The following is a 27,242-nucleotide window of genomic DNA, read 5'->3' as shown; positions in this document are numbered from 1 at the left end:
GCATTTGGATTACAGCCAAACATGTATTTTGTTATCCTAAAGGTACAGCAGATAAACAACTGTGTTTCAGAAAGAGCAGCGAGGGTCTAGGGCTTAAAGCCCACAGTGATGCAGACAGGGCACTATCAACTTGTGAAGCCGAATATAATTATGGTTCTAGCTATGACCATAAAAATAGGGAAACAATGTCCAGGCACACACTCCAGGTTTTTCCAAATTTATTGGCAGCCTGTAATCATGACGTTTCGGTGTGAACACACCTTCTTCAGAATGGCTTGCATGAAGCATGAAGGGTAAGTGACCCTAGTATATACAAGACAAACAGGAAGTGACAACATAGGAAGTGACAACACATTCCCACAAGAGATCTGCAAAAAAGTACAAAATACCACTTACAAGCACAACCTTTTCAGAATATGTAAATAAAAAAGCAGCGTGTAAATCAAAAAGAAACATGTAAATCACAAAGAGATATATCTATATATATTTAATATATATTTTTTTCTTTTATTATAATTTTTTATACAGAGTAGGCCTACATCTTAAACTCATGACCCATATAAGCCATCTTTCAATTATAAATATAAAGAATGATGAATGAAAATAAATAATAAACAATCGAATGAAATGAAATAATCAAATGAAACAGGTCAAAACATTTTCCTCATTGAGGCCTCTAGGCTCTAAACAATCCAGATAATGAATATAAAAGCATTCCCTTTGTAGCAAGAGCCTGTCTCTGTCGCCGCCTCTAGCTATGACCATACAGGAGTGTATTTATCCAGAACACCCGCTAGAAGTGGTGGAGATAAGATTACGAGTATATTGCTTAATATGTAATAGGTAATTGGAATGTATCCTCTATACCAAATAAGGTGGTTCTTTAAGATGAGGGGCGTTTTGTCAACATAATTTAAAAATGATGGACACTGTGTATATATGAAGGCTGTTGTTTATGAGGGCAACCAGGAAACCATTGTGATTGCTAGGAACCCAGTGTGTCAACATAGATGTAAACATGTCAATATAGAAAATATCATACCATCAGATCTGTCATCAGAGAAGAAAGGATGACACTGGTTTACTGTCCAACGGACGACAGGGTAGCAGACACCATGAGGAAACCTGTTCCAAATTAAAATTTAAGGGATTTGCAAGGGTCATGTTTAATGTGTAAATATTGACTGTCATACCCTGTTGATGTTTTGGATTATATTATTTCCTTTGTAAAATATTTTTCAAAGAAGTTATCCAGTATGCTAATACAAACCCTAAGTGGGAGTGTTGAAGTCAGAGGTTCTGTGTAGGATTGTTAGTAACTGTCTAACTGCATATATAACTGTTTCCACTAGTAACTGTCTAACTGCATATAAAACTGTTTCCACTAGAGGGCGCTCTAGGCGGAGCCACTCAGGAACACCACCAAGTGGTGAGTATAAATAGAGATGTCTCCTCCCATTCTTTCTCTTTCCCCCAGCCTCTCAGTGAGATTAGAACTGTAGAACTGCTGCTCTGCCATGTGAATAAATAAACCACGCCAGTTAAGGCTCAAGATAGAAACCATGCCTCTTGACCACATTATTGTCGCCCTATAGCCGGATTCTGTCAACAGGTTCCAAGATAAGTCTTCCAAGAGAACTCTTTGGAAAATTTTGGGGAATGAGACCCATTGTGTTTTCTAATGATGTCTCAGAGTGGCAGCATGTATAGTGAGAATAATAATGGACCAAGGCAGCTCCCCTGTGGAACTCCGAAGTAGGTGTCATGTTTCTCAGAAGAATGATCTCCAAGCCTGACGTAATATTTTCTCCCTTTGATATATGTTCTGAACCAGTTTAATACATAGTCAGAAAGACCAACTAACTTTTCTAGACGATTTATTAGGATATCATGTTCGATCGTGTCAAACGCTGCGCTTAGATCTAATAGGACGAGAATTGAGACTTTGTTTGCATCAGAGTTTATTCTGAGGTCACTAATTATTTTTGTAAGAGCAGTTTCAGTGCTATGGTGCATTCTGAAGCCTGATTGAAATTCCTCCATGATGTTGTTTTCTTTGAGAAAGGAGTTTATTTGTATTGAGACCATTTTTTCAAGTATCTTGCTGATGAATGGGAGGTTGGATATTGGCCTATAGTTGGTTAGTACATTACTGTCTAGTTTGGGTTTCTTTAGTAAGGGTCTGACAGCTGTTTTGAATGCGTCTGGGAAAATAGCGATGTAATAGCGTCAGAAGCGATGTATTTATAATATTTAGGACATGACTGTGGGTATAGGGTCAATACAGGAAGTGGAGGAGTTACATTCCATGACAGTTTTGTAAAGCTCAGTTGATGTAATGCAAGCACATTTTCCTATGGTTACTTTTCCGCAGGGTTTGCTGATGGTGTCCATGTTTGTATCAGGACTAATGCTGGCTCTAATTGAAGTTATTTAGTTATTGAAGAATAATGCTAGTTCTTCACATTTTGTTGCAGATGACTGTGGAGGGGTGGGGGCAGTGTTGAGTAGCTGGTCGATGGCTGAGAATAATATTCTAGAGTTTCCAACATTCTCTGTGATAATCTTAGAAAAATAGTCCTTTCTTTCCACTCGTATTTCTTTTTTTTCCCACTTTTTTGTTTATTATACTTTTTTGAGGACATACAAATCAAAGTATATGTCTGCATATATGCATTATTGTATTGTCATTATCCACATAGAACAGATAACAACATTAAACAGAAAAAAAAAATGTATTCAAAAGTAAACAATAAGACAAACAAACACTGACTTGGTCGCACGACAGTCGTCTCAAAAGTGTAACGGTATATCAAATAAATCACATTGAATTAACGTTCACACAGATGAATACCAGCAAGCAGCATGAGAATTGCTATTCTGGAATAGTATGGAACTGTACATCATCCACAAGCCCAAGGAATGAACCCCACATTTTCTTGAACATAGATGAAGAACCTCTCAGAGTACATCTTATCTTTTCTAGTTTGATAAAGTATAGTATGTCTTTAATCCAGTGAAGGTGAGTGTGGGGAGCAGCGGACTTCCATTTAAACAGAATCAGCCGCCTGGCCAGTAGAGTGGTAAATGCCACAATGTGTGCTTTGTGCTTTGAAAGTGATAACATAGGTGGAGAGTATCCAAAAAGCGCTGTCAATACATTTGGTTCAAGATTTGTCTCAATACTTCCCGAGATGGTTTCAAAAATATTTGTCCAATACCTGTGCAAGGAGGGGCATGTCCAAAACATGTGAGTATATGTGGCTGGGGCCGAATGACATCTATCACATATAGGATCGATATCCTCATACATTTCGGCTAATCTGACTTTCGTCGGGTGTACTCGATGAACAATTTTGCATTGTATCAGCCCGTGTCTTGCACAAATAGAAGAAGAATGAACAAGACGTAGAATGTCAACCCAAATGTCATCCGAGATCTCCTCCTCTAAATCCTCCTCCCATTTACTTTTAATATTGTGTACTATTGGGGTGGGACATAAGGAGAGAATGAGATTATACATAGTCGATATCATGCCCTTGGTGGAAGACATCGAGGTTAAAAAGGAGTCGATGGGTGTTACCTCTGGAAGGTTGGGAAATATAGGGTTAATGCTACAGACATAGCTACGAATCTGTAGATATCAAAAGAAATGTCGGCTATGGATTGAATATTTCTCTGATAATTGCTGAAAAGACTCAGTCTCATTCTCCAAGGACTTACGACAAAAAGGGCTTTCTCTTAGGGCCATTTGAGACCTTTTCGGGCCGATTTTGGGATTCACCAACCATCCCAATAAAACATATATAATTAATATTATATTATAATATATTGTCTATATTCATGTCTTGCCCGAAAAGGTCTCAAATGGCCCTAAGAGAAAGCCCTTTTTGTCGTAAGTCCGTTGGAGAATGAGACTTATCTATATACAGGTCACCTAGTGTGTTAATACCGAGTGAGGCCCATAAAGAGAATGCTCCATCCATCAGTGAGGGGTGAAATAAAGGGTTAGCTGCCACTCGTATTTCTTTGTTATAGGCAGTCATTGCTTCCTTATATATATTGCAGTGGACTGTGAGCTTGGTTTTCCTCTATTTTCGTTCAGCAGCTCTACAGATTCTCTTTGTCTGACCAACACTATTATTTAACCATGGGGAGATTTAGTCACTTGACTTTTTTTTTGCCTTTAATGGAGCGACAGCATCCAGTGTATATGATAGGGTGTTGTTGAGATTATCAACCATGCAGTAACAGTCCAGGCTGGATGGTTCAGTTTGTCTCATGATGTTTGAGAACTTCTCTTCTGCGATGTCATCTAGTACTCTTCGCTTTACAACGGTTACCTTTTTTGTCTCTGTTAAGTTTAGGTTAGCATTGAAGAATACAGTGATGGTCAGATATAGGTAATTCGATTACCGATACTTTATCAATGTTCAGCCTTGTTGTCATCTTTGATTGAAAATGGGGGACCCTGATGGAAACAAGACAAACGTCTTTCTCAGGTCTGCATCCCCTTAACAATTGTATGTATTGAGCCGTACTGTATTGTACCCATTCTGCAATCTGTTAATAAAGTTTTCATTCATTCATTCATCACTAAGTCTAGGGTGTTACCATGTTGGTGAGTGGGTTCATTTACATGTTGTATTAGCTTGAAGCTGTCCAGTAGGTTGGTAAGCTCAATAGCCTTGGGGTTGTTCTTCTTATTCATATGAATATTCAGATCTCCATGTATGATTAATCTTTCACATCTAAGGATACCGACTGAGATTAGCTCTGAGAATTCCTGCAGAAATATTGATGAGTATTTTGGTGGCCGGTACAATGTGATGATGAGCAAAGACAGTTCAGCTTTGAGCTCAATAGCAAGATATTCAAATGATGTAAATTCACCCATGTCAATGTCATTACATACAAACGATGTAGATAAAATAGCGGCAAGCCCTCCCCCTTTTCTATTTTGTCTGACCGATTGATAATACTTATAATTTGGAGGGCAGGCTTCTATCAGTGTTGTCGCATCAGTATGTTTTGATGTGACTGGTGGGTCCCACAGAGTATCAGTATGTTTTGATGTGACTGGTGGGTCCCACAGAGTATCAGTATGTTTTGATGTGACTGGGTCCCACTCCCATGGTAAGGTTAATTTACACAGTTTGGATCCCATGGTAGAACAATAAAGAATAATTCCATAGAATATTCACAGTATGCATCGCCATATTCAAGTCTAAGCACTGTAAACTTTATGCCGTCAAACAGTGACCTCTAGGCAAAAGAGTCCCCCTTGGTATTGCACTTTTGTTTTGGGTGGAGTTTAGTGAATTTCTCCAGAGCTCTCGACAGTGTCTGTGGTGTGGCCAGCAATAGTAGTAGTAGCAACTAACTAATAGCAAAAGAAATATTGCAATACATCAGACCAAAACAAATGATTTAAACACAGTGCAATACCAAGCAGGGTTCTTTTGCCTTGCAGTTGCTGTTTGACGGTGTGGCAGATTTGACCTTTTAAGTTTCAATTGCATACTCTTAAATCGTATAAATGATCCAGAATTATATATAAAGTCAAACATCCAACAAAATCAAATCATGTGTATAATGTGTAACATAACAGAATATAGATTATGTTATTTGGCCTGATAGAGATTAAGTGTGATTAATCAATACTTGACATTAGGCTGATTTGCATATTGAGAGACAAGTGATAGTTGACTTGCGTCGTGGCAACGATAGCCAGGCTGTCTAGTGTCCATATTTCAAAATATTACTAAATTCATGTAATGTTTAGAATATTTTAAAATGCCCACTTGCACTATGTAATGTGTGTATTCTGTAAGTGGGGTCTGTGATTTTGACTGGGCAAAGCCCCACTTGATCACCTGTACCTGCGAGTGAGCAAGTGACCGCCTGCATTCATTAGATTGCTTCACAGTTAAGAATGATTTTAAGATCAAGCTGAAGATGAAATCCAAGTAAATTTTTACAAATAATATTTTTTGTAAATCCAGCCTTTGAAGGAATTATTAAGGTCTTATTACATGGCGTTTTCACATTCGCCGAAATGCTTGCTTGTGATTGGTCAACAGCCCCCCGACTGCGGTCATTATTTTTCGATAATGACCGCAGATTTTTCAATAATGACCGCAGAGCGCAGCTGTTGGCAATCAAGCCCACTGACACACACTGCTGCCGGCGATGACAGGGGGCGGAGCGCCGAGCGGAGCCCGAACACAGCGGAGCCAGAACAGAGCTGCTGCCCGCGCGATAATAATAATCACTTTATTTGGGCTGACAGAGCCACAGAACAACTGCGATTTGTCAAATGAATTAGGTATATTGTTAGTAAGTTAGCCATGTAATAAGCGGGATAATGTATAGCCTACTCGGTCATTGTCGCAAAATAATTGACCTTCACTCCGTTTAAAACACCTCGGCGCGGCGCCTCGGTATTTTAAACTCCGTGTCGGTCAATTATTTTGCGACAATGACCTCCTAGCCATACATTATCCCTTACTTAATAGTCAATAATAATATAAAATGAATGAAACAGTCAATTAAAAAAAACAAGACATTTATTCACTGAGCACCAGTCAATGAGTACAAACACCTTTTTTTCAACAAATGTCAAGCAAATTTTTTTTGAATCAAAACGAGAGAACTTTATAATCTGACTTTATGAAAACTACACCACTTCAGTGAGGTTAAAATATTACAAATACATTGTGTTTCTAACTCCTCTGGCCAAACATTTTTAAAGACAGAATACTGTAGCTACATCTCAATCATTGCTTGGTGTAGAACATTTAGTCAATTAGTGTGCACCATATAAAACCTACCTCTAAAGAATAAAAAATACTTTTGGACAATAACATATATACACGTTTCAATTTCATCAACATAAAAAAAAGAAAAAAGGTGAACCTATGTGTCGCTAGTTTTCTGATTATGTGCTGTTAACATATAAATAATAACAATAAAAACATTGATTTCAACTTAAATACTAATGCTAAACACAGATACTGTTGTTATTTGTGTAATAAACCAATGGGGATTTTTGGAAGCAGGATTACGCAGCTAGCCAGATTTGGCCATATATTGATGTGGATGTGAATCTGTAAAACTAAATATTATGTTAAAGAGAAGGTCAAACAATCCAAATGGTCATCACTATGGGCACAAATTTAGAAGTTATTATGATAAAGGTTTATGTTTTTTACGGACTGTGCAATCCTACTTCCTGCAATATGTGAGGCAAAAAAATCTTTTACTGAACTGTTGATTGTGGGTCCTTGTTTGTCTCCCAAGTTAATCAATGACATCATTAGTAGTGACTATAGACATTCACTGGAATTGTGTTGCCAGGGAACAACTCGGAACCAAGTTTATTTTCTCTCAGTTATTGATATTAGCAAACCCTGCAAAAGGAAGTAAACTTGGATCCATTTAAAATGTTTATGTTGTCAAGTTGAGACCGCCAATATTGCACGACGATGTGGATACATGCCTAGTGATCGATATGAATGGATGGAGTTAGGGAGGTCCCCAAGGAAAGAAATCCTTAGTTGATTGGTTCATAGGGTCATAGGATTTCTTCAACAAAAAGTCAAAGTTGGAAGTGTTGACTAAGATTACCGTCCGGTTACCGACCGGTTACCGTCTGTAGTGTGGTAGTGAAAGGTTAACCTTCTGTAGTGTGGTCGTGAAAGGGCTACTTTGTCGTGTGGCAGTGAAAGGCTTAACCTTCTGTATTGTGGCAGTGAAAGGGTTAACCTTCTGTATTGTCGCAGTGAAAGGGTTAACAATTTGGTGAAAGGGTTAATCGACTAAGAGGGGCAACCCAAAATGGGACATTGGTCATAATAAATGGAATGTAGGTCATAATAAATGGAATGTAGGTCATAATAAATGGAATGTAGGTCATAATAAATGGAATGTAGGTCATAATAAATGGAATGTCAATGGTGTTCTTGTTGCCTATAGATTATGGCGACGTGTTCACTGATAACCTATCTTTTCAGCGCTGGCTTCTTTTTGTCATTAATTTAAATGCAAAACGCTGCACTGCTGCACGTTCCAGACACTGCTGGGAGCTGAGCATGTTTTTAGTACTCATAGCACCAAGCGCTACAAGTTGAACATATTTAAACTTCTTGCAAAAGAGCACTGCTGCGCTTCTGAAGCGGTCACACGACCAGCACTCGGAAGCGCTTCTGAAGCGGTCACACGACCAGCACTTCTGAAGCGGTCACACGACCAGTGCTTCTGAAGCAGTAACTCGGAAGCGCTTCTGAAGCGGTCACACGACCAGCGCTTCTGAAGCGGTCACACGACCAGTGCTTCTGAAGCAGTAACTCGGAAGCGCTTCTGAAGCAGTGACATGACCAGTGCTCAGAAGCGTTTCTGTCAGCTGAAAAAGAAGTCTACAACGGACATGCCACCTAAATTTGAGGTCAGGTCAGACTTACAGATTAAATTACACAAAATAGAAGAAAAAAAAACACACACACATGAAACAAATTAAAAGAAAAGAAAACGTCCTGAATTGGCTAAAGTGAATTGACTACTGGAATGATGTGAGAGGGTTTGTAATTGTGGGGTGCTCAACTTATGAAAATGACTATTATAAATGCGATCATGTGTTGATGCCTGCATGCCTGCTCATGTGCTGTTCGATGTGTATCCGCATGCCTACATGCGTACATCCTCTCTTCTCACAGTGGTGTGTGTGATTGTGTGCATTTGTGTTTGTGTGTGTTTAGTTTAACTTTCAATCTTTCTGTATCTTCGGCATGCCTGCATGTATGTATGTATGTATGTACTGTATGTATGCTTGTTGCATCTGTCGGGCAAAAACCAAGTAACTGCAAATGTTGTTTTCGTTGTCAGAGTGCGTACAGCCCCTTTTAAACACCTGTGCATTTCAATGTCCTTGGAACAATGAAGAATGTTTCAAAATTCCCCATAACAAAAAAAATAACATTGAATTTCCAGTTACGTGGGTTTTTGTCCGACAGCAATGGCGTGTTCCTACCCTATCTGATATCTTCAGGTCCGCCTGTGATGCTGCGTGCTATCCACGTACGTATTCTCTATACACAGAACTATGTAGTGGTTGGAGCAGGAGCGTGTGTGCTGGCCCAGCAGTCTGCCCGTCTGGAGCAGAGAGGCCTGGCCGGTCACCGCCATGTCACCAGTCCTCCAGGCCTCGCAGTAGTTAGTGGTCACACGGATTCCCACAGTGCTGCTGCCGTGCCACACCAGCTTCTCTGGCCTGGCGAGAGCAAGAGAGAGAAAGAGAAAGAGTTACAACATAACCATCAATGTATATTTAGTGGTGACACACATTCCCAGGGTACTACTAACGTGGATCAATTCATTTTCAATACCATGACTGAATTCAGGAGTCATTTTGGATTTTCTTTCAAATTCAAGTATTGAAAATTAGTTTGGCATGAAAAGGTTGTACTAACCAACCAACTAACTAAAAAAACAGACAAAAGAATACTACTAATGTTCGTACTGTGTTTTACTATTATGCACTTTGCTACAAAGTAATCTACTGTGCCTATATTACTAGCTACTGTGCTAATATGTCTATACTACTATGCACTCAAGAGTGTAGCACTCAAGTTCGACACTGTTTGACAAACAATTATCACTTACCCTTAGCTGTCAGAGGTGTTCACTTCCTGCTGACTTTGATTTGGATAAAAGTGTCAGCTAATGACTAAATGTAAATGTAACCAGCCAAGTGAATGTATGTTTTATCATCAGCTAGTTAAGAAAATTGTTGGTTTAAATTGATTGACCCCGCTCACTACTGCCATAATGCCATAACATGTGGTAATAATTCTGAATCATTATGAACAATAATTCATAATATGTCTCATCCCTGAAGGAGAGTGAGGAAGAAAAAGAAAGAGACTAAAAGATTTAGACCGATGGTTATTCAAAAACATGTGGTTTGTTGGGGGAAAACTACCAGGGAGGGATAGATAATCTCTCTTGACCTCACTCAGAAAATGAACATATATTGAGACCACACCAAGACTGGAAAACAGCAAGACTAAAAGTATTGGTAAAAGTCAATAGCAAGACTAAAAGTACTCAAGTACTATTTTAGTACTACGACCCTGATACATCAACACTCACCATGTGACATCAGTCATGACATCACGTCCATCAAAGGAGTAGATGGCTGTGGCTGGGTTAAATGTTCCTCCATTCCCAGAGAAGACTGACATCCAACTATTGAATAACACCTCCCCCTGAGAGAAGAGGAGATGAGGGGATAGGAGGAGGGGATAAGATACGATATTCCTTTATTGATCCCCTTGGGGAAATTCAGGCATCATAGCAGCATGGGGGAGGGGGGAGGGGAGGTACAGGTAGTAGAAGACATGGTACAGGTCATAGAATTATAGTACAGTGGAGAAGTAAAAATAGAATAAAAAGGCAGTGTAAACAATATAACAATACAATTAACTCTGGACATGCGCAAGCGCATACGGGCAACAAGGTGCAAGATGAAGGAGAGTATGTATTCCCTCTCAGTTATATTTGCCCTACAATAAATATAGTTACAAATAATCTAATAATCCAATAATATAAATCTAATCTAATATATAATCTAAAAATGCTAAATGCTAAATATATGCTCTGATGAAGTATACAGTATACACATAAGGTGCGATAGGAGAGGATGGGAGAGTAGGGGATAGGAGAGGAAAGGAGAAGAGAGTGGGTTAGGGAAGAAGTGAGAGAAAACCTTGACTTGAAGCCCTGATCTAGAAGTTTTTCTTTGTGTGTTTTTTCACCGATAAAAATGTGGGGTATATATAATGTCCTGATGTGCGCATTCCCCATCAGCTTTGTAAATGTGAGATTTACGAGACCAACACTTGATGGTTTATGTCCTAATCTAATTTAATTCTCAACTTTTTTTTAGAAGTCACACCTAACCCTAACCTAAAATAGAGATCACCTGCTGAAGTTCAGCGAACAGTTGGTGGTTGATATATCCTAATCTGTTTAAATTATTCATCAAAAACAAAATGTGCAAACCAAAACGGACCAGACCAAATAAGAGCGAAAACAGCTCTCCCTCATACACAATTGTATTGTCTTGTGAGTCATGTTTGTCATGTGGTGGCGGTTGTCTTATTGCAAATTGTATAATGTTTATGTAATGTTTGTGGTAAAAAAAAGAAAATAACAAAAATAAAGAGTTATAATAAAAAAAATTATAAATGTGCTGTGCCATGGGAGGTAATCAAAAGGCTGTGACATTTACTCACATTTTGCATAATGAAATATGCAAAAGCACAACCGTAATATATATATATATATATATATATATTAGTGCTGTCAATAGATTAAAAAATATTAACTACCGTAATTTTCGCACTATAAGCCGCACCTGAATATAAGCCGCAGCAGCTAAATTGAATGATGTGTACATATATAAGCCGCACTGGACTATAAACCGCAGGTGTTTTAATGTTTAATTACCATATGTAATTAGCATTGGGACACAATACTGTCGGACAAATAACAAGAATTAACTCATTTACAAGTTGTATTAAGTTTAGCAAATAAGGGAACAGATAAATAACATTTCCATGCAGTCAAAAAAGCAATATTTCGATTTTTACATTTTCGGGTCACGTCGAGTCACATATAAGGCGCACCGTTATATAAGCCGCAGGGTCGAAAAATGGGGGAAAAAGGCGCGGCTTATAGTCCGAAAATTACGGTAATTAATCTCACAATTTTCTGTAATTAATCTAGATTAATCTAGATAAAAAATCGCATTTTTCTACTTAAGACCAAATCTTGTAACAGAAATGTACTTGAGTAAAATCATGGAATTAATGTAAAATCAACACAAAGAAAGTATATTTCGATTAAAAAACTATTTGAATAGCTTTCTTTGAATACAGTTTCTCTCCTGTGAAATACACATGTTCAACAAAACCATCAACATTGACTCAGCTAGACCTCTTTCTTATATCCGCGGCGCTAAAGTTGAAGATTTTTCACTCCATAGATTAATCTAGATTAATTTATTTTAATGCTTTAAATTAATTAAATGTATCACCTAAGTTAAAGCTTTAATTTTGACAGCCCTAATATATATACATTCTTGAAAGGTTTGCTTTGTAGATGGAGAATACACTTTTCAGATCTTTCTTAACCACTTGTATCAAGAGCTCAGTCAACCTTTTTGTTTTTTTCAGATCAGCCCTTTAATTTTTTACACATGCATCTTTGTGTGTGGATTCCATAAAGGTTGAGAACCACTGCTCTCCAGAGTACAGTATATTAATTATGTGTAAATAAATTGACAATAAGGTAAATGTCCTTCTTACCCTCAGGTTAACCACAGGCAGGTTGAAGCGGTCAGCCTTCCTCACTATGGTGGCCAGGTCCTGGAGGTGTGATGACAGGAACGCCCTGTAGGTGGCGGTATAACCCATAGAGCGAGCCTGCTGGTAGCACTGGAAATCTGCGCCTCTGATGCCACGCATGTCTCCTCTCAGCGGGGTGTTTAACGCTACCAGGTGAAGCTGCAGAAGATGAGAAGGAGGCAAAGAGAAGGGTGTCATGCAGGTCAGAGATACAGCTTAGAGCAGGGGTTGTAACTGCAGCTATGGTTAACAGTTGGTTAATATAGTTATTTTCGTTTACAATTTTATATGCTTATTTTTGTATATTAGTAATAATACACTCAATTGTATTTCACTGTATTTCTTATTGGTTTATATAAGATATATATATTAGTGGCGCACTATTTTTCTATTTTCCTAATAAACTAACCTACACTGTAACACGCAACACTTTGATGAACATTGTTACTCAGCTGATAGAGTTATACCCTTCTTGCTGTCTTGTCGCACAGAACTTGTAAGTCGCTTTGGATAAAAGCGTCAGCTAAATGACTAAATGTAAATGTAAATGTATTTGTTTGTGCAATTATTTCATCTCACGAGACTTGGCACACCTGGTATCCGGTGACGTGTTTCCGCCCTCTTTCTCTTGAGTTGCAACAATGAACTTGGATGGATTATTGACTTACCTGTCCAATCTTAATAAGCAAAGGACAATCCTTCAAGACAACTTAACAAGACAATCTTCCAAGACAAGGATCAAAGACATACTACCATAACGCATCGATGTTCTATTATACTGGCACGCAGCCAATAAGGTATTGATTGTTTTGGATGATGATTTTGGTATATGTTACAGTGATGTTCTGACCATGGTTTTAATGGACTTTCAATGTTAATGGTATCTTTTGTATGCATTTGTATGTTATACAGATTTTACGGTTTGGATGGAGAATGAACAAGCTTCATTAAAATCAGTTCAAGAAATCTGCTTGTGTTAATTGTACTTCATTAAAATCAGTTCAAGAAATCTGCTTGTGTTAATTGCGTCGCGCCCGGAAGATGTCACAGGGGTTCTCAAACCTTTTCATACTGCGACCCCATTTTATTTAGGATTCTTTTTGGGGACCCCACACTTAATGTATTGCGTAATTTCAACGTGGAATTAAGGAATATCAAAATAAAAGCACACGTTGTTGAACTTGATCATACATACGGTATTTATTAGAACATTTGATTACAACACTATGTTATCAATACACATTTAATTTCTTGATCAATTATTTGTTTTGATTTTATATTGTTTGTATTTATTTATATTTACATTTACACTAAATAAAGATTTCAAAAAAAAAGAAGCAAAAAATAAATAAGAATAACGAGGCATATTTTGCCAAATGTTTGATTTTATTATTATTTTTGTTACTTTCCAATGCTGTCACCTACCCGCGACCCCAATTTGTGTGTGTGTGTGTGTGTGTGTGTGTGTGTGTGTGTGTGTGTGTGTGTGTGTGTGTGTGTGTGCGTGCGTGCGTGCATGCGTGTGTGTGTGTGTGTGTGTGTGTGTGTGTGTGTGTGTGTGTGTGTGTGTGTGTGTGTGTGTGTGAGTGTGTGTGTGTGTGAGTGTGTGTGTGTGTGTGTGTGTGTGTGTGTGTGTGTGTGTTATCTTTACCCCGGGTACAGAGTTGATATCCTGCTGTGGCAGCAGGTTGTAGCTGGGCTCCTGCAGCTCCTACCAAAGAAGAAAAAGAGTTGTATTTTCCTGATTGATATTAACAAAACTATGACAGGGTTTTTATGACATGAGTTACATGAGTAACTGCATTTGTATTTGTCAAACCAAGACAAACCCATGACAACTCATGATAACTTTTGAGTAGATAAATTATATCTATAAATATTGGAATTGGCTTGTCAGTGGAGGTGTGCATGCATGGTGATAAATGTAATCAATTGGACATGATGATGAGTGACGGTGAGTTACCACAAGCTTAACACTTTGGCGACCACAGTCTTGCGCCGATTTATAGGCCAGAGGACAGAGGTTTGTTTACAAACCGATGTACTTTCTAACAGCTATATATAATTTATAGTATTGCTATCTGTCCATTCTCATTGTCACTTGAGTGCATAAACCGTGCCTTCATAATGGCTTAAAGAAAATAAAAATCCATCGGTTGGTTGTCATTTTATAGCGTCGTGAATATAAGGTTTATCGCACTTTTCGTCTCGTCTTTTTTCTGGGGAGCTAGATAATAGGCTAAATGTTGGCGCCGTTATATCAAACGCCATTTCTGCTGTGTATATACGAATGAAATAAAACAAACTGCGTAGCATCCAGACTATTACAGAGCATCTATGGATGAAATGGGGGCGGCGGGGGACGCCGATCAGTATTATTGATTAGCAATACAGTGTGTGTTCAAGTAGCCATTTTCACTGATCGATCACGTTACGTTTTAAAACAATGTCCAATCCAGCTGTAATTTGGGGGAATAGTATCCTACCGTCAGGATGTGATCGCTGGCAGCATTTCGTCATTAGTCATCGGAATCTGGTAGATCGATATGTCCATTGGCTAATCATAAATCCCATTATTCCAGGCTGAAATATGCGTTCGGTAACGGGATCAAAGATGGAGGGTCTTCGTTTTGGAACCGAGGCTCATATGAAACGCCCACAGACAGTGACATTTTTTCTTCTTCAATCGCCCTCAATGATACTGCAGTGGAGCGATGGCGCCCCTAAGCGGATCTGGCCGGTATTGCATGTTTCGAAAATCAAATATGTGGGTAGGTCCTGCATGTCGATCGCGGACGTTAATAGCGTTATAAATATGGAATAAAACAATAACAACTCGCCACGAGTTAACTCGTGGCTCTGGTCCTCAACGGGTGGAATCGAATCACGAGTTAACTCATGGACGGTCCACATAGTGCTAAGGCAAGCTTTCTCTAGGCTTGTAGGGGAGACCTTGCTCATCATGGAGCAGCCGAGATAGGAGAGAAAACGTTCTCTCTTTTGACACACAACTTTCCAAATGAGTCCAAACGAAGAAAATCTAAGGCAGTCCTACAGGTAGTTTTTGCTGGTGAATGTCAAACATACAAATAGTGATAGGCCTGATGGCCTTCAAGGTCTCTGGAACTTTATTACATCATATTGAAGGACATGGCTGGTTTTCGTTGTGATTATAAAAAGTTAATTGAGTATGTAAATACCTTTATTCATTTTCTAACAATATCTTGATTACGTTTGTGTACTACTGAACCTTTGTAATAGTCTGCAACCCCTCTCATCCCCTCATTTTGTTTTGTGTTGTTAGGTATTAAAAAAAAATAAAAATAAAAAATTTACTAAAAAAACAAACACATTTTTGTTTAAAATAGATTATTTTAACAAGCATATTCGAGTATAACAAATATCTGTGTCCATCTCATAATCCATGATTTCCCAGATTCAGATTCAGATTCGGCTCATCCCTAATAAAGGGAGAGAGATACAAAGAGAGGGTGATAAAGAAAAAGAAAGCGAAAGAGTGTATGTGTGTGTACCTGGTGTGTGGGTAATCTGCTTGGTCTGCTTCGTTCTCCTGGTCGGCTCAGAGACTGAGATACAGCTGAGGAGCCCTCTGATGGCAGGGGAATCAATTCTCCTAGCTGGGGACAACACACACGAGATTCAAGATTCAAGATTCAATAGTTTTATTTCACACCACAGTGTTAGTTTGGCTACATTTACCATTGTCCGGCAAAACAACATTTGAAAAAATAAATGAAATGGGAAAAGAGAAACCCCCCCGCCCCCCCCAACATTTTTAAAACAACAGCCAGAAACTGTACACACATGCATATGCACACACACACATACGCACAAACCAAATAAATAAGTAAAACAATAACAGTGTAAAACACACACGAAGGAGCAAGGGCTCTATGTAAGTCTCTCTCTCTCTCTCTCTCTCTCTCTCTCTCTCTCTCTCTCTCCCTCTCTCTCTCTCTCCCCCACCATATTTTTAATCTCTCTCCTTTACCTCCCTCCATATTTTAATCTCTCTCTCTCTCTATCTCTCTATATTAAATTAAATTAAAATTAAAATGGGCTTTATTGACATGGGAAACATACATTGCCAAAGCAAAACTCTCTCTCTCTCTCTCTCTCTCTCTCTCTCTCTCTCTCTCTCTCTCTCTCTCTCTCTCTCTCTCTCTCTCTCTCTCTCTCTCTCTCTCTCTCTCTCTCTCTCTCTCTCTCTCTCTCTCTCTCTCTCTAACACACACATAAACAAACTACACACCTGAACCTGGCGCCATCCGTTGCGGGCTCTGAGATAGAGTTCTCCTCCCCTCTCGGACACATAGGCCATGCTGCCCTCTGCTGCCCTGTGGCTCTCCCTGGCCAAGGCGTGGGTGGTCTTATAACTGTTCACCTGGGTGGGAACATGCACATATTAATGATACATACTGTATAATAAATTATAATTAGGGACGTTTGAAATTGACTTTTTTACCGATATCCTATATACGGATATTGTACTCTCTTAATTTCCGATACCTCTCTCAACCAATACCGATATATGTGGGGTTTCCCCCCCAAAAAAACGAAATAATTTCAGGTAAATTACATATCTCTTGTTGTGGAATTAACACAACATTATGCATACTTTTGACAATAAAAGGCTTTTGCTTTTTGGTCAGGCTGCTTTTGTATATAAGAATGTCTTCTTACTTGCTTGCCTGGGTAAATAAAGGTTAAATAAAATGTAAAAAAATATATATATCATTTTTTTTTACAGATAATTTCCGATATTATATTTTAATGCCAATATCGGCCGATAATATCGGTAGGCCGATAATATCGGACATCTCTAATAATAATCTCCACAAGAGTCTCAATCTCAAACTCTGCATCCGAGGAAAGCAACGGTTGTGTGATCGGAGGTCGAGAAAAGATGGCATAGTTTGAGTGCGTGGCAGCCAAGCACCACAGATGCAGCAGGAAGTATAATTTGACCTTTACATTTACGTTTACATTTAGTCATTTAGCTGCTACGCTTTTATCCAAAGCGACTTACAAGTTCTGTACGACAAGTCATCAGGAAGGGCACAACTCTATCAGCTGAGTAACAATGTTCATCAAAGTGTTGAGTGCTACAGTGTAGGTTAGTTTATTAGGACAAGTGCATGACAGTAAGGTTAGTTAGGGTTAGATAAAAAATAAATATGTAACTGGTGCTTGAGTTGGTTACACACAAGTTTAATGTTAGCCACACTGGGCACCTCCACCCAGAGCAGTGCGAGTTTGAGGTTCCTTAATCAAGGGTGCATTGGCATCTTACCGGGTTGGAATATCCTGGAGATCCTGATGGACCAGGAGGTCCGGGCGGGCCAGGGACAGTGACAGCTGGAGATACAGAACACACACACACACACACACACACACACACACACACACACACACACACACACACACACACACACACACACACACACACACACACACACACACACACACACACACACACACACACACACACACACACACACACACACACACACACACACACACACACACACACACACACACACACACACACACACACACACACTTTATTTACCTGAATAATGGGGATAATGGAGAACAGCCATAAACTATTGCCTAATTATACAACATTTCCTGTATACTTTAAAAAAAAATTCCATCCTGGTCATTGCGCTGCCCTACTGTCGGACTGGGCAGTGCTTGTGTAAGATATAGGACTTAAACTATTGTTCCTTCTCTATCTTTCTATCACTCTCTCATCATCCACACAAAGCATCCACCGTCCCCATCATACCTGATCCATATACAGGGGGAGATCCCGGGGGTCCAGCGGCGCCTGGGGGGCCTCGAGGGCCGGGCCGACCGAATCCTGCACCCCCTGGCTGGCCAGGAGAACCGACGGGTCCTGAAGGTCCTATGATAGACTCACCCTTTGGGCCCTACAGAGAGAGAAACAGAGAGAGGTCACACTGATACAAGGGATCTGCCTGGGACCCAAATGAGAATGAGGTAAGTTTTATCATCTTTGTACTCTTTACTATGTTGTCACATTGGACTCAAAGAAGGCCTGCAAACTACTTTGAGTCATCCTGGCCTATAGTTTCAGCACACAAGATCTCGTGCCTCTGCAATATTTTTATATATATAAAGATGGGAATAATGCTTACAATACACTATGTGGTGGTTAATTCATGTTCATGGGAGCATTATCTAGTGTGCGGACTAGGGGTGTACTTTTCCTATAGAAAATTATTATATTTAATAATAATAATAATGATCATATAATATAATATATATATATATATATATATATATATATATATATATATATATATATATATATATATATATATATATATATATATATATATATATATATATATATATATATATATATATATATATATATAAAAAAGAATAATAATAATAAAATAATTTATATGAATAATAATTGTTATAAATATCTTTTTTCTGTTGTACCGAACTCGTACCGAACCGTGACCCCAATACCGAGGTAGGAGGTACGTACCGAACCGTGGCTTCTGTGTACCGTTACACCCCTAGTGCGGACTCTTTAAACAAATTTGGATGAGCACACTTTTTTGCAGAATAACGCTTCATCATTGCAGGCAAGGCGGCGTTCCGATCTAATGTAATTGTTATGAATAGTCATATGATAGTCAAGATTCAATATGATGACAGTCATACTTTAAGATTTCTCTGAAATGTGTCCTCCATCTAAAGCAGTTCAAATAGGAAGCACCAAGCCAGGACAGGGTTCACAGCCAAGCAGAACACCAGGAGTTGAGCTACTTCAAATCTACGGTCTAAGATAACACTTCTGATTGGCCAGCATGTGTGCATTAAAAACATTTAATACACAAGTAGTTTAATCACTGTTCAAAATGTATCTGCTACCTAACCTGTAACCTTAGCAACATTAAAGAGCACAGCTGTCAAAGCCCTACTCGTTATCACCCGCGGCAAGTTGACTTATCAACTTGATAAACCAACGAGCGGGATGGAAAACGCGCCAATGGTAAGGCCAAAACCTTCAACAAAAATGATTTTATTTTATATTGTTGGCAAACGACCATGGTATGAGCAGAATAATCAACTTGCTTCCACGTCGTGCCTTAAATCTATTTAACACACAGCTACTCGTTGATTATCCCTTACTTATTATACAAGGCGTATGACCGGTTGTGTCTCTTCATGAGACAAATTACAAAACTGAAACGTTATGGCTGTAATTCAATGTGACTATTGATATAGAGCATTATGATATATGACTGTATATTCAACGTGTCAATAACCACACGTATAGTGCATTATGATTCATTATGATGAACCCTTTCAGGTGTACAAGTGACATTCTAATGAAGATGTCACAGTGGACACTGGCCACTGAATGAGTTCTAGAATGGAATAGATGGAATTCAGAGAAAGCATTCAAGAAAATGTATACATGAGAGGATTACACTGTGTGCAGTGATAGGCTACTTTACAGGTGTGTAAGCCTTGAGTAAAGTGTTCCTGAAGTGTTGAAGAGATGAGACGACTCACCACCAGTCCTGACCTTCCAGGCAGTCCCGGAGGACCAGGAGACCCAACATCTCCCTTCTCTCCTCTGTAGCCCTCGTCCCCTTTAGTGCCCTGCATCTAGAGACAAGAACTCATATTTCAACATGCATGTGTGGCCCAGTGTCTCACGCACAAATGGACTGCATTCGTATTGCACTTTTATCCAAAGCGATTTACAATGTATGCCTCACATTCACCCATTCACTCACACATTCACACAACGATGGCGGAAGCAACCATGCAAAGGAGCTAACCTGCTCATGGGAGGAGTTAAGGGTTAAGTGTCGGTCAAGGACACTTCGACACAGTGCCCCTGGGAGGAGCCGGAATCTAACCGTGAACCTTCTGATTACCAGACGACTGCTCTACTTCCTGACCCACTATCGCCACAAGACACAGCTTCTTAGTACTGACCCAGACAGATTTTACTTAGTTAAAAAAAAAAAAAAAAGTGACACCTGTCTTCCTGGGGGGGGGGGGGGGGGTGGTGGTGGGGCTACTGTCTTGTACTATATGAGGAGTATACGGCATGGTGGATATAACTATCATGCAGGTGGAGTTTATTACAGTCTTATTTGTGGACCACTGTAGTGTGTTTCCTCACACGGTGTGCTTTTCTTTGCACTTGGAGGAGCAAGCTGTTCACGTGATCAAGAAACTCAGTGCACTTTTAAACTGTACCTGCAATAAAATGAAGGTGAACACTGATGTGCAATGCTGTGATAAAGGAACTACAGAACGTACCTCAACTCCATCGGGGAAGATTGGTTCTAGAAAGGAGGAATACACACAACTTAACCTTTAATTGATTGACAAGTTACCTGTAATTGACAGATTTTTACTGACAGAGAAAATGTTATGCATATAGCAATACAGCCCTGAATGAAATCCCATTTACAGTATTTGTACAGTTCCATGTCTTCCATTTCAATGCAGTGCTAATTTAACCTGGTAGATTATTAAACAATTCATTATTAAGGACACTAAAAAAAATAGCAAGTGACAACAGTGTATGAGTATTTTTACTCCTCATAGCCTGTTCTACTCCACCTGTCATAAAGACTATTATTCACCCGTCATAAAGGCTATTATTCACCCGTCACAAAGACTATTATTCACCCGTCATAAAGACTATTATTCACCCGTCATAAAGGCTATTATTCACCCGTCATAAAGGCTATTATTGACCTGTCACAAAGACTATTATTCACCCGTCATAAAGACTATTATTCAACTGTCACAAAGACTATTATTCACCTGTCATAAAGACTATTATTCACCCGTCATAAAGACTATTATTGAGCTGTCACAAAGACTATTAATCATCTGTTACAAAGACTATTGTTCACCTGTCATAGAGACTATTATTCATCTGTCACAAATACTATTATTGACCCATCACAAAGACTATTATTCACCCGTCATGAAGACTATTATTGACATGTCACAAATACTATTATTCATGTCATAAAGACTATTATTCACCTGTCATAGAGACTATTATTACATGGCGTTTTCACATTCGCCGAAATGCTTGCTTGTGATTGGTCAATAGCGCACGTCAGAGGTCCGATATTACCCGATAACGGACCTCTGTGGAACAATGATGACCGCTGTGCGCAGCTGTTCGCAATCAAGCCCACTGACATCAGTGCAATCAGACACTGCCGGCTGCCGGGGAAGCTGCCGGCGATGACAGGGGGCGGAGCGATGAGCGGAGCCAGAACCAGTGTTGCGAGTCGATGTAAAATGAATTAGGTATATTTGTTAGTAAGTTAGCCATGTAATAAGCGGGATAATGTATAGCTATACTCGATCATTGTCGCAAAATAATTGACCTTCACTGACGTTTAAAACACCTCGCCGAGGCGGCTCGGTATTTTAAACTCTGTGTCGGTCAATTATTTTGCGACAATGACCTCGTAGCTATACATTATCCGTTACTTATTCATCTGTCCCAAAGACTATTATTTAGGTGTGCAAGATAATCTGATGCCCCATTTGTAATAAAAAGGTACTAATGGTAAAGGCTTCCTACCTGGTGTGCCCGGCTCTCCAGGTAATCCAAATTCTCCTTTGTCTCCTTTAACTCCTACCGAGCCTCTCTTAGCAGCCAACTCCTATAAGGGCCACACACATCAGGGATTAGGCCTCACTAATGTACACAGGACAAAAAGCTAAATAAAAAAGCCTATTCAAGTAGTGTTGAGTATATAGCCTATTCAATTCATACAACTCCACAGTCACTGGGTTTGAATGAAAACCTTGTATCTCCAAAAAAATAAAGAAAATAAAAAAAGTTTAAAAAAGGAATTGGAGTTGAAATTGGAGTTACACTGACTTCATACAACAGCAGTGCAATGTCAGCAGTGCAGCCTGTTCCATAACCATCATACATGTGGTATATAAAATCCACCAAAATATACTGTACATTAAATAATACAGATCAACACATAGTAGTTAATAACAGTCAGTAGTTAAAACCAGAGACATACACAGAGATAAACCATTGGTTAAAACAGTGCCAAAAGCATTGACAACACCAGCTTAATACAAAGGAGAAGGACAGTAGCGGATACACCAGGGGTCAGAGAAGCACCAAAAAACCTCCACCATGCCAATGATGACCTAGAGGTTAAAGTTCAGGGGTCAGATATCAGGGACCACACAGAAAGGGATACCTTTACATTTGAAATGCCAAATTTGTTATTTCTCTCAACCAGACCCCTATCACTATGTGGGGAAAACATTTGGCACTTTGGTGAACTGAACTTGTTAGCTTGCAGCTAGCAGTACCAATCATTGGTTTTAATGACGAATACTGGCAATGCTAACAAGTACATTGTTGGGGGGGGGGGGGGGGTGACTGAGAATTTAAATAATGAAACAATGAAACATTCCCTCTTATATTGTGAGTGGGCCTGGTATAGAAACAGAGCAGTGGGTCTGGAGTCTAAAACGTCGAGGTATCCCTTACAAACACAGGTTTCAGATGTCAGGGATTAACAACAAGGAAGTTAGCAACCTTCACCATGGTCATCAGAGTCAGGTTAGAAGCAAGCGATACCAGAGTCTCATGGCAAGCACAGAAAGACTCAGAAGAAGCTTCTATCCCCAGGCCATCAGGATGCTCAACGAACAATAACACTATGTAACAACCATCAAATGCACTCACAGCACACACATCCACACGCACACACTCACTTTAAACAAACAACTCACTGCAGCACCCACTTTACACACGTTAGAACACCTAAACACACTTTATATTTATTGGTAAAGAATTTGCACTACAACCCATACCTCATTACACCTTACTGTAAATTGTACCTAAATTGTACCTCATCCCATTTCTCCTTTGCACTATATAGTATATTGTATATTAGTATATTGTATAGTATATTGTATGGTAACTCAGTTACTTCTACTCTGCATTGAACATTGTACATATGTACATACTGAACACTTGTGTCTACGTACGTGACTTCTATTTTATACTTGCTATACTTATTTTATTTTATACTTATCTATTTTTGTCTAGCACAGTCTCTGGAGAGTAACAGAAAGAAGCATTTTGTATAAAAGTATTCTGTACTTCTGTATGACAACTAATAAAGAAACTTGAAGCACACTACAAGATTTGAACTAAGTCAAGTCCGGTCAAATCTGTCATCCCAGGCAAATGTTAAGTTCAGGGACCCAGAGACACACTCTGTACACACAACGTCTGTGTGGCATAACTGGATTTGAACTTGGGCAGAATCTTGCAGTTTACGTCTACCCTGTGAGGGACATGAAAGGAGGAAGGACTTGTGACATGAGGGAATCTGTAAATCAGGGTTCATATTCATAACACTGTTACAAAGAAGAAGCATTGATCCAGGGTCACTGGTCAAGTCAGTTGACCATACAAGATTTACTTAGAGATAGGGCAAAGGTTCTCACTGGGGCGTGGCTAGGTAGACTGCAATGGAATGTGCTCAAACGGGGCCTGAGATTTTACTTAAACGATATATAGTTCATAAGACTTCTTTTAAATTCAACTAATTGATCTATTTTCTTCCGGTTGGTGAAATGTAGGACTGGTCCAGCAGCCCACTGTACCTCCTGGACAAGTGAGCCTTGGAATTGTCTTTAGCTGAAGAAGTTACTTACCGTCGTCTGTCCGTGGTCCTGTCAACTGATGTGTCAACGCGGTTTCATTGCTGGGTTAAGTACTTCTATTCTATTCACATAATGTGCTTACTTCATATATCTACTCCATTCACATATATGCTTACCACTTGTATCTATTGCTATGTCCGCCCACTACAATCACATGAGCTGTCTAACGCCTGTCCCGTCTCCCTGTCCCCCTGTGAGTTGCTGTCCTGGAGTGCTGACCGGAGTGTCGGACGTCCCGTGATGAAGGCCGGGAGGATGCGACCCCCTCTGCGTGCCCTCCTGTCTCCGGAGGTCTCTTAGTGGTGACCGGAGTGCCGGACGTCCCGCAATGATGTCGGGGAGTTCGCGACCCTCTCTGCGCCACCCCCTATCTCCCTGTCTCCGGCTGTCCCTGAGCAATGACCGGAGTGTTGAATGTCCCGTGATTAAGACGGGGAGGACGCGACCCTCTTTGCGCCGCCCCTGTGCCTCAAATAGATTCGCTATCAGCTCTATCTTCAATCTTTCAAAATGTTCAGTTGCTATCGCTATCAGCTCTATCTTTAATCTTTCAAAATGTTCAGTTGCTATTGCCTGCACTCATCTGTGTTTCACTACACACTTGAGTGCATGCTTACCAACTGTTAGTCTGCAACACTACTATCACCGACATTCTAAGGTTTCTCTCCTCCACACTGCCTGTGGAGCATTTTTCCCTATTGTTAGGTTTTAGTGAGTTTTTCCTTACCTTCGCGTGGGGTATGTCTGGGAGTGCTTGCATTCTTTCATTTATTTGCATTTATTTAAAATGTGTTGGACCTTATGGTGTTCTTGTTCTGTTCTTGACTTATTGTTATGTTTTCTTCTTGACTTGTTTAAAGAAGACCTGTACGGCCCATGGGGACATTAACGTGTGTTGTCGGGCCTTATAAATAAATTTGATTTGATTTGATTTGAATGTACAGCAATGCACTCATGGTACTGGAAGGCAATTTGGATATAAAAATGTCCACCAAAATGCACAGGTCTATGCAGGCACGTTGGAAGGGGGGGTGCAAAGAATATAATATTTTTTTTTAAATATCATTTTCTTCTTTCTTTTTTATGTTTTTTTTTATGACAGTATTTATATATTTGTATATTATATACTGTAACTGTATAACTGTAACACTATATTATAAGTTTATCCTGCTCAAAGCACTTCACCATTTGAATATTGTGTGTATTGAGCCGTACTGTATTGTAGCCATTCTCCAAAAGAAAAATATCAGATTTCTTTTCTAAACGTCCCGCCGGTCCCAGTGACAGTCCCACTAAATCTGATAAATGTCAGAGAGAGACAGAGACGACAGGTTCAGCCTCAGCATCAGGTATTGAAGAGTTAACTGAGTCTGTTCCCCTATACCCCCCCTCGGGCGCCAGGGGCTTCCACTGAGGGGTGATGCAAATAGGGATGGGGTGTTATGGCAGCTGATGATGGAAAGAGTGCGCACCGAGTCTGATCCCGAGTTGAAGAATTGGCTCCAAAAGAGACAACTGGATGTCCAACAACATCCAAAATGAAATCTTACAGCTGTTTGCCCATGATATTCAGCGACAAATTAGAGGCAAAGCATCCAAAAGCCCATTCTTTGGCTTGAGCGCTGACGGAACCACTGATGTCACTGGAAAAGAACAATTCTCGTGTAATATACAGTTCGCCAATGACAACTTGGAAGCTCAGAACTTCTTTTGGGGTTTTTACAATGCCCGGCCCAGACACAACAGCCGAGACGCTGTTTTTGTGTATAAAATACATTCTTTTACGCCTTAACCTGCCCATGGAGAGGCTGATAGGATACTGTTTTGACGGGGCCAGCAACATGTACAGGGTACAGGCTAGACTAAAGGAAATGTGTCCCGACTCTGTTTTTCTCCACTGCGCAATTTAAAAAAAATAAAATCTCAAAGGCCACACCCCCTACCGATTTAAAGTTCCAACGTGCCTGGGTCTATGTTATGGTAAAGGAACACGCCAACATTATAGGAAATGTGTTTACCGTCTTCTCCAGTGTCAGACAAGGAGATACTGTAGATACCAATTTCTTCTCTGTGCGTTCAGTAGAAAGCTATCCGGCTGCATGCTAGTGTAGCTAAGCACAAATTAATGGTAGCGGATACAGACCACCTAGCTTAACACTCCGGAAGAGGTGTTTTTGGCCAGCTAGGCTAGTGGTCTGTATCCGCTTCCATTAATCTGTGCTAAGCTAGGCTAGCTTGCAGCCGGATAGCTTTCTACTGAACGTAATGTTGCTATGTCCCTTTAAAGTTTAGAAGGACTGACTCAGGTCAGCAGCAACAAAATAAATATGATCCTCACTCATTGCCAGGCCACCATTGTAAATACGTAGTTCTTAGTGACTTGCCTGGTTAAATAAAGGTTAAATGAAATAAAATGAATAAATAACCAACTCATTCTAAGATAGTGCACTTCACGAGTGTAGACACTGGTCAACTGGCCCTGGGTATAATATGAGAGAAAAGGAATCCATGAAACGAATTTGAGATTGACCCTGAAACGCAGGCATATCAACTTGTTAGAGGAGGAGGGTAAATGGGAGGGAGGAATAAAGGAGGGAAGGATGGATAGAGGGGAGAAAGGGAGAGGAGGGAGGCACAGGTTGTTGGATTCCAGCCAAGTTATGTCGCCATGCTGCCACACTTTAGAGACCAACAGACCAATCAGAAGGCCAGATTCAGACCGAAACGGACCAATCGTTGACTTACTTTTTTGCAGTGCGGTCTTGGTCGCACCGGGAACACTGTCTTTAAGATTCAGAGGAAAGTGCTACGGTCATACTACTAGTGAGGATTCATTCAGAATGTTCACTCATGCATTCATTCATTTATTCGTTTTCTTTCATTCTTTCTTTCTTTCGCTCATTCGTTCATTCGTTTGTTTGTTTTTTTCATTTGTTCGTTTGTTAGTTGTTTCTTTCTGTCTTTCTTTGTTAGTTCTTTCTCGTTCTTCGCTAGTTCATTCGTTCATTCGTTCTGTCTTTCTGTCTTTCTTTCTGTCTTTCTTTCTTTCTTTCTTTCTTTCTTTCTTTC

General features: G+C 39.7%; 1 protein-coding gene across 4 annotated transcripts in view; it reads right to left on the bottom strand.

The window, feature by feature from the left end:
- Nucleotides 1–6,586: 6,586 nt before the first annotated feature.
- The window catches only part of col15a1b (collagen, type XV, alpha 1b), a 164,319-nt gene continuing 143,663 nt past the window's right edge, over nt 6,587–27,242 (bottom strand). For 3 of the 4 annotated variants that reach the window (XM_084327947.1, XM_084327948.1, XM_084327950.1), the window contains 12 exons: nt 26,919–26,957; nt 22,048–22,129; nt 20,754–20,779; nt 19,992–20,087; nt 18,220–18,364; nt 17,722–17,786; nt 16,681–16,812; nt 15,941–16,045; nt 14,059–14,118; nt 12,369–12,566; nt 10,150–10,265; nt 6,587–9,268 (listed from right to left, as the gene is read on the bottom strand). In XM_084327947.1, the coding sequence (XP_084184073.1) occupies nt 9,043–9,268; nt 10,150–10,265; nt 12,369–12,566; nt 14,059–14,118; nt 15,941–16,045; nt 16,681–16,812; nt 17,722–17,786; nt 18,220–18,364; nt 19,992–20,087; nt 20,754–20,779; nt 22,048–22,129; nt 26,919–26,957 (1,290 nt within the window). In that variant the 3' untranslated portion in view covers nt 6,587–9,042. The remainder of the gene's footprint in view (nt 9,269–10,149; nt 10,266–12,368; nt 12,567–14,058; nt 14,119–15,940; nt 16,046–16,680; nt 16,813–17,721; nt 17,787–18,219; nt 18,365–19,991; nt 20,088–20,753; nt 20,780–22,047; nt 22,130–26,918; nt 26,958–27,242) is intronic. The other variant, XM_084327949.1, reaches the window with a different exon arrangement.

This window comes from Notolepis coatsorum (assembly GCF_963971535.1).
Source record: "Notolepis coatsorum genome assembly, chromosome: 13".
In the NCBI taxonomy this organism is placed as follows: domain Eukaryota; kingdom Metazoa; phylum Chordata; class Actinopteri; order Aulopiformes; family Paralepididae; genus Notolepis; species Notolepis coatsorum.
The sequence above is the reverse complement of the archived record's forward strand: the minus strand, read 5'-3'. Positions and strand labels throughout refer to the sequence as shown.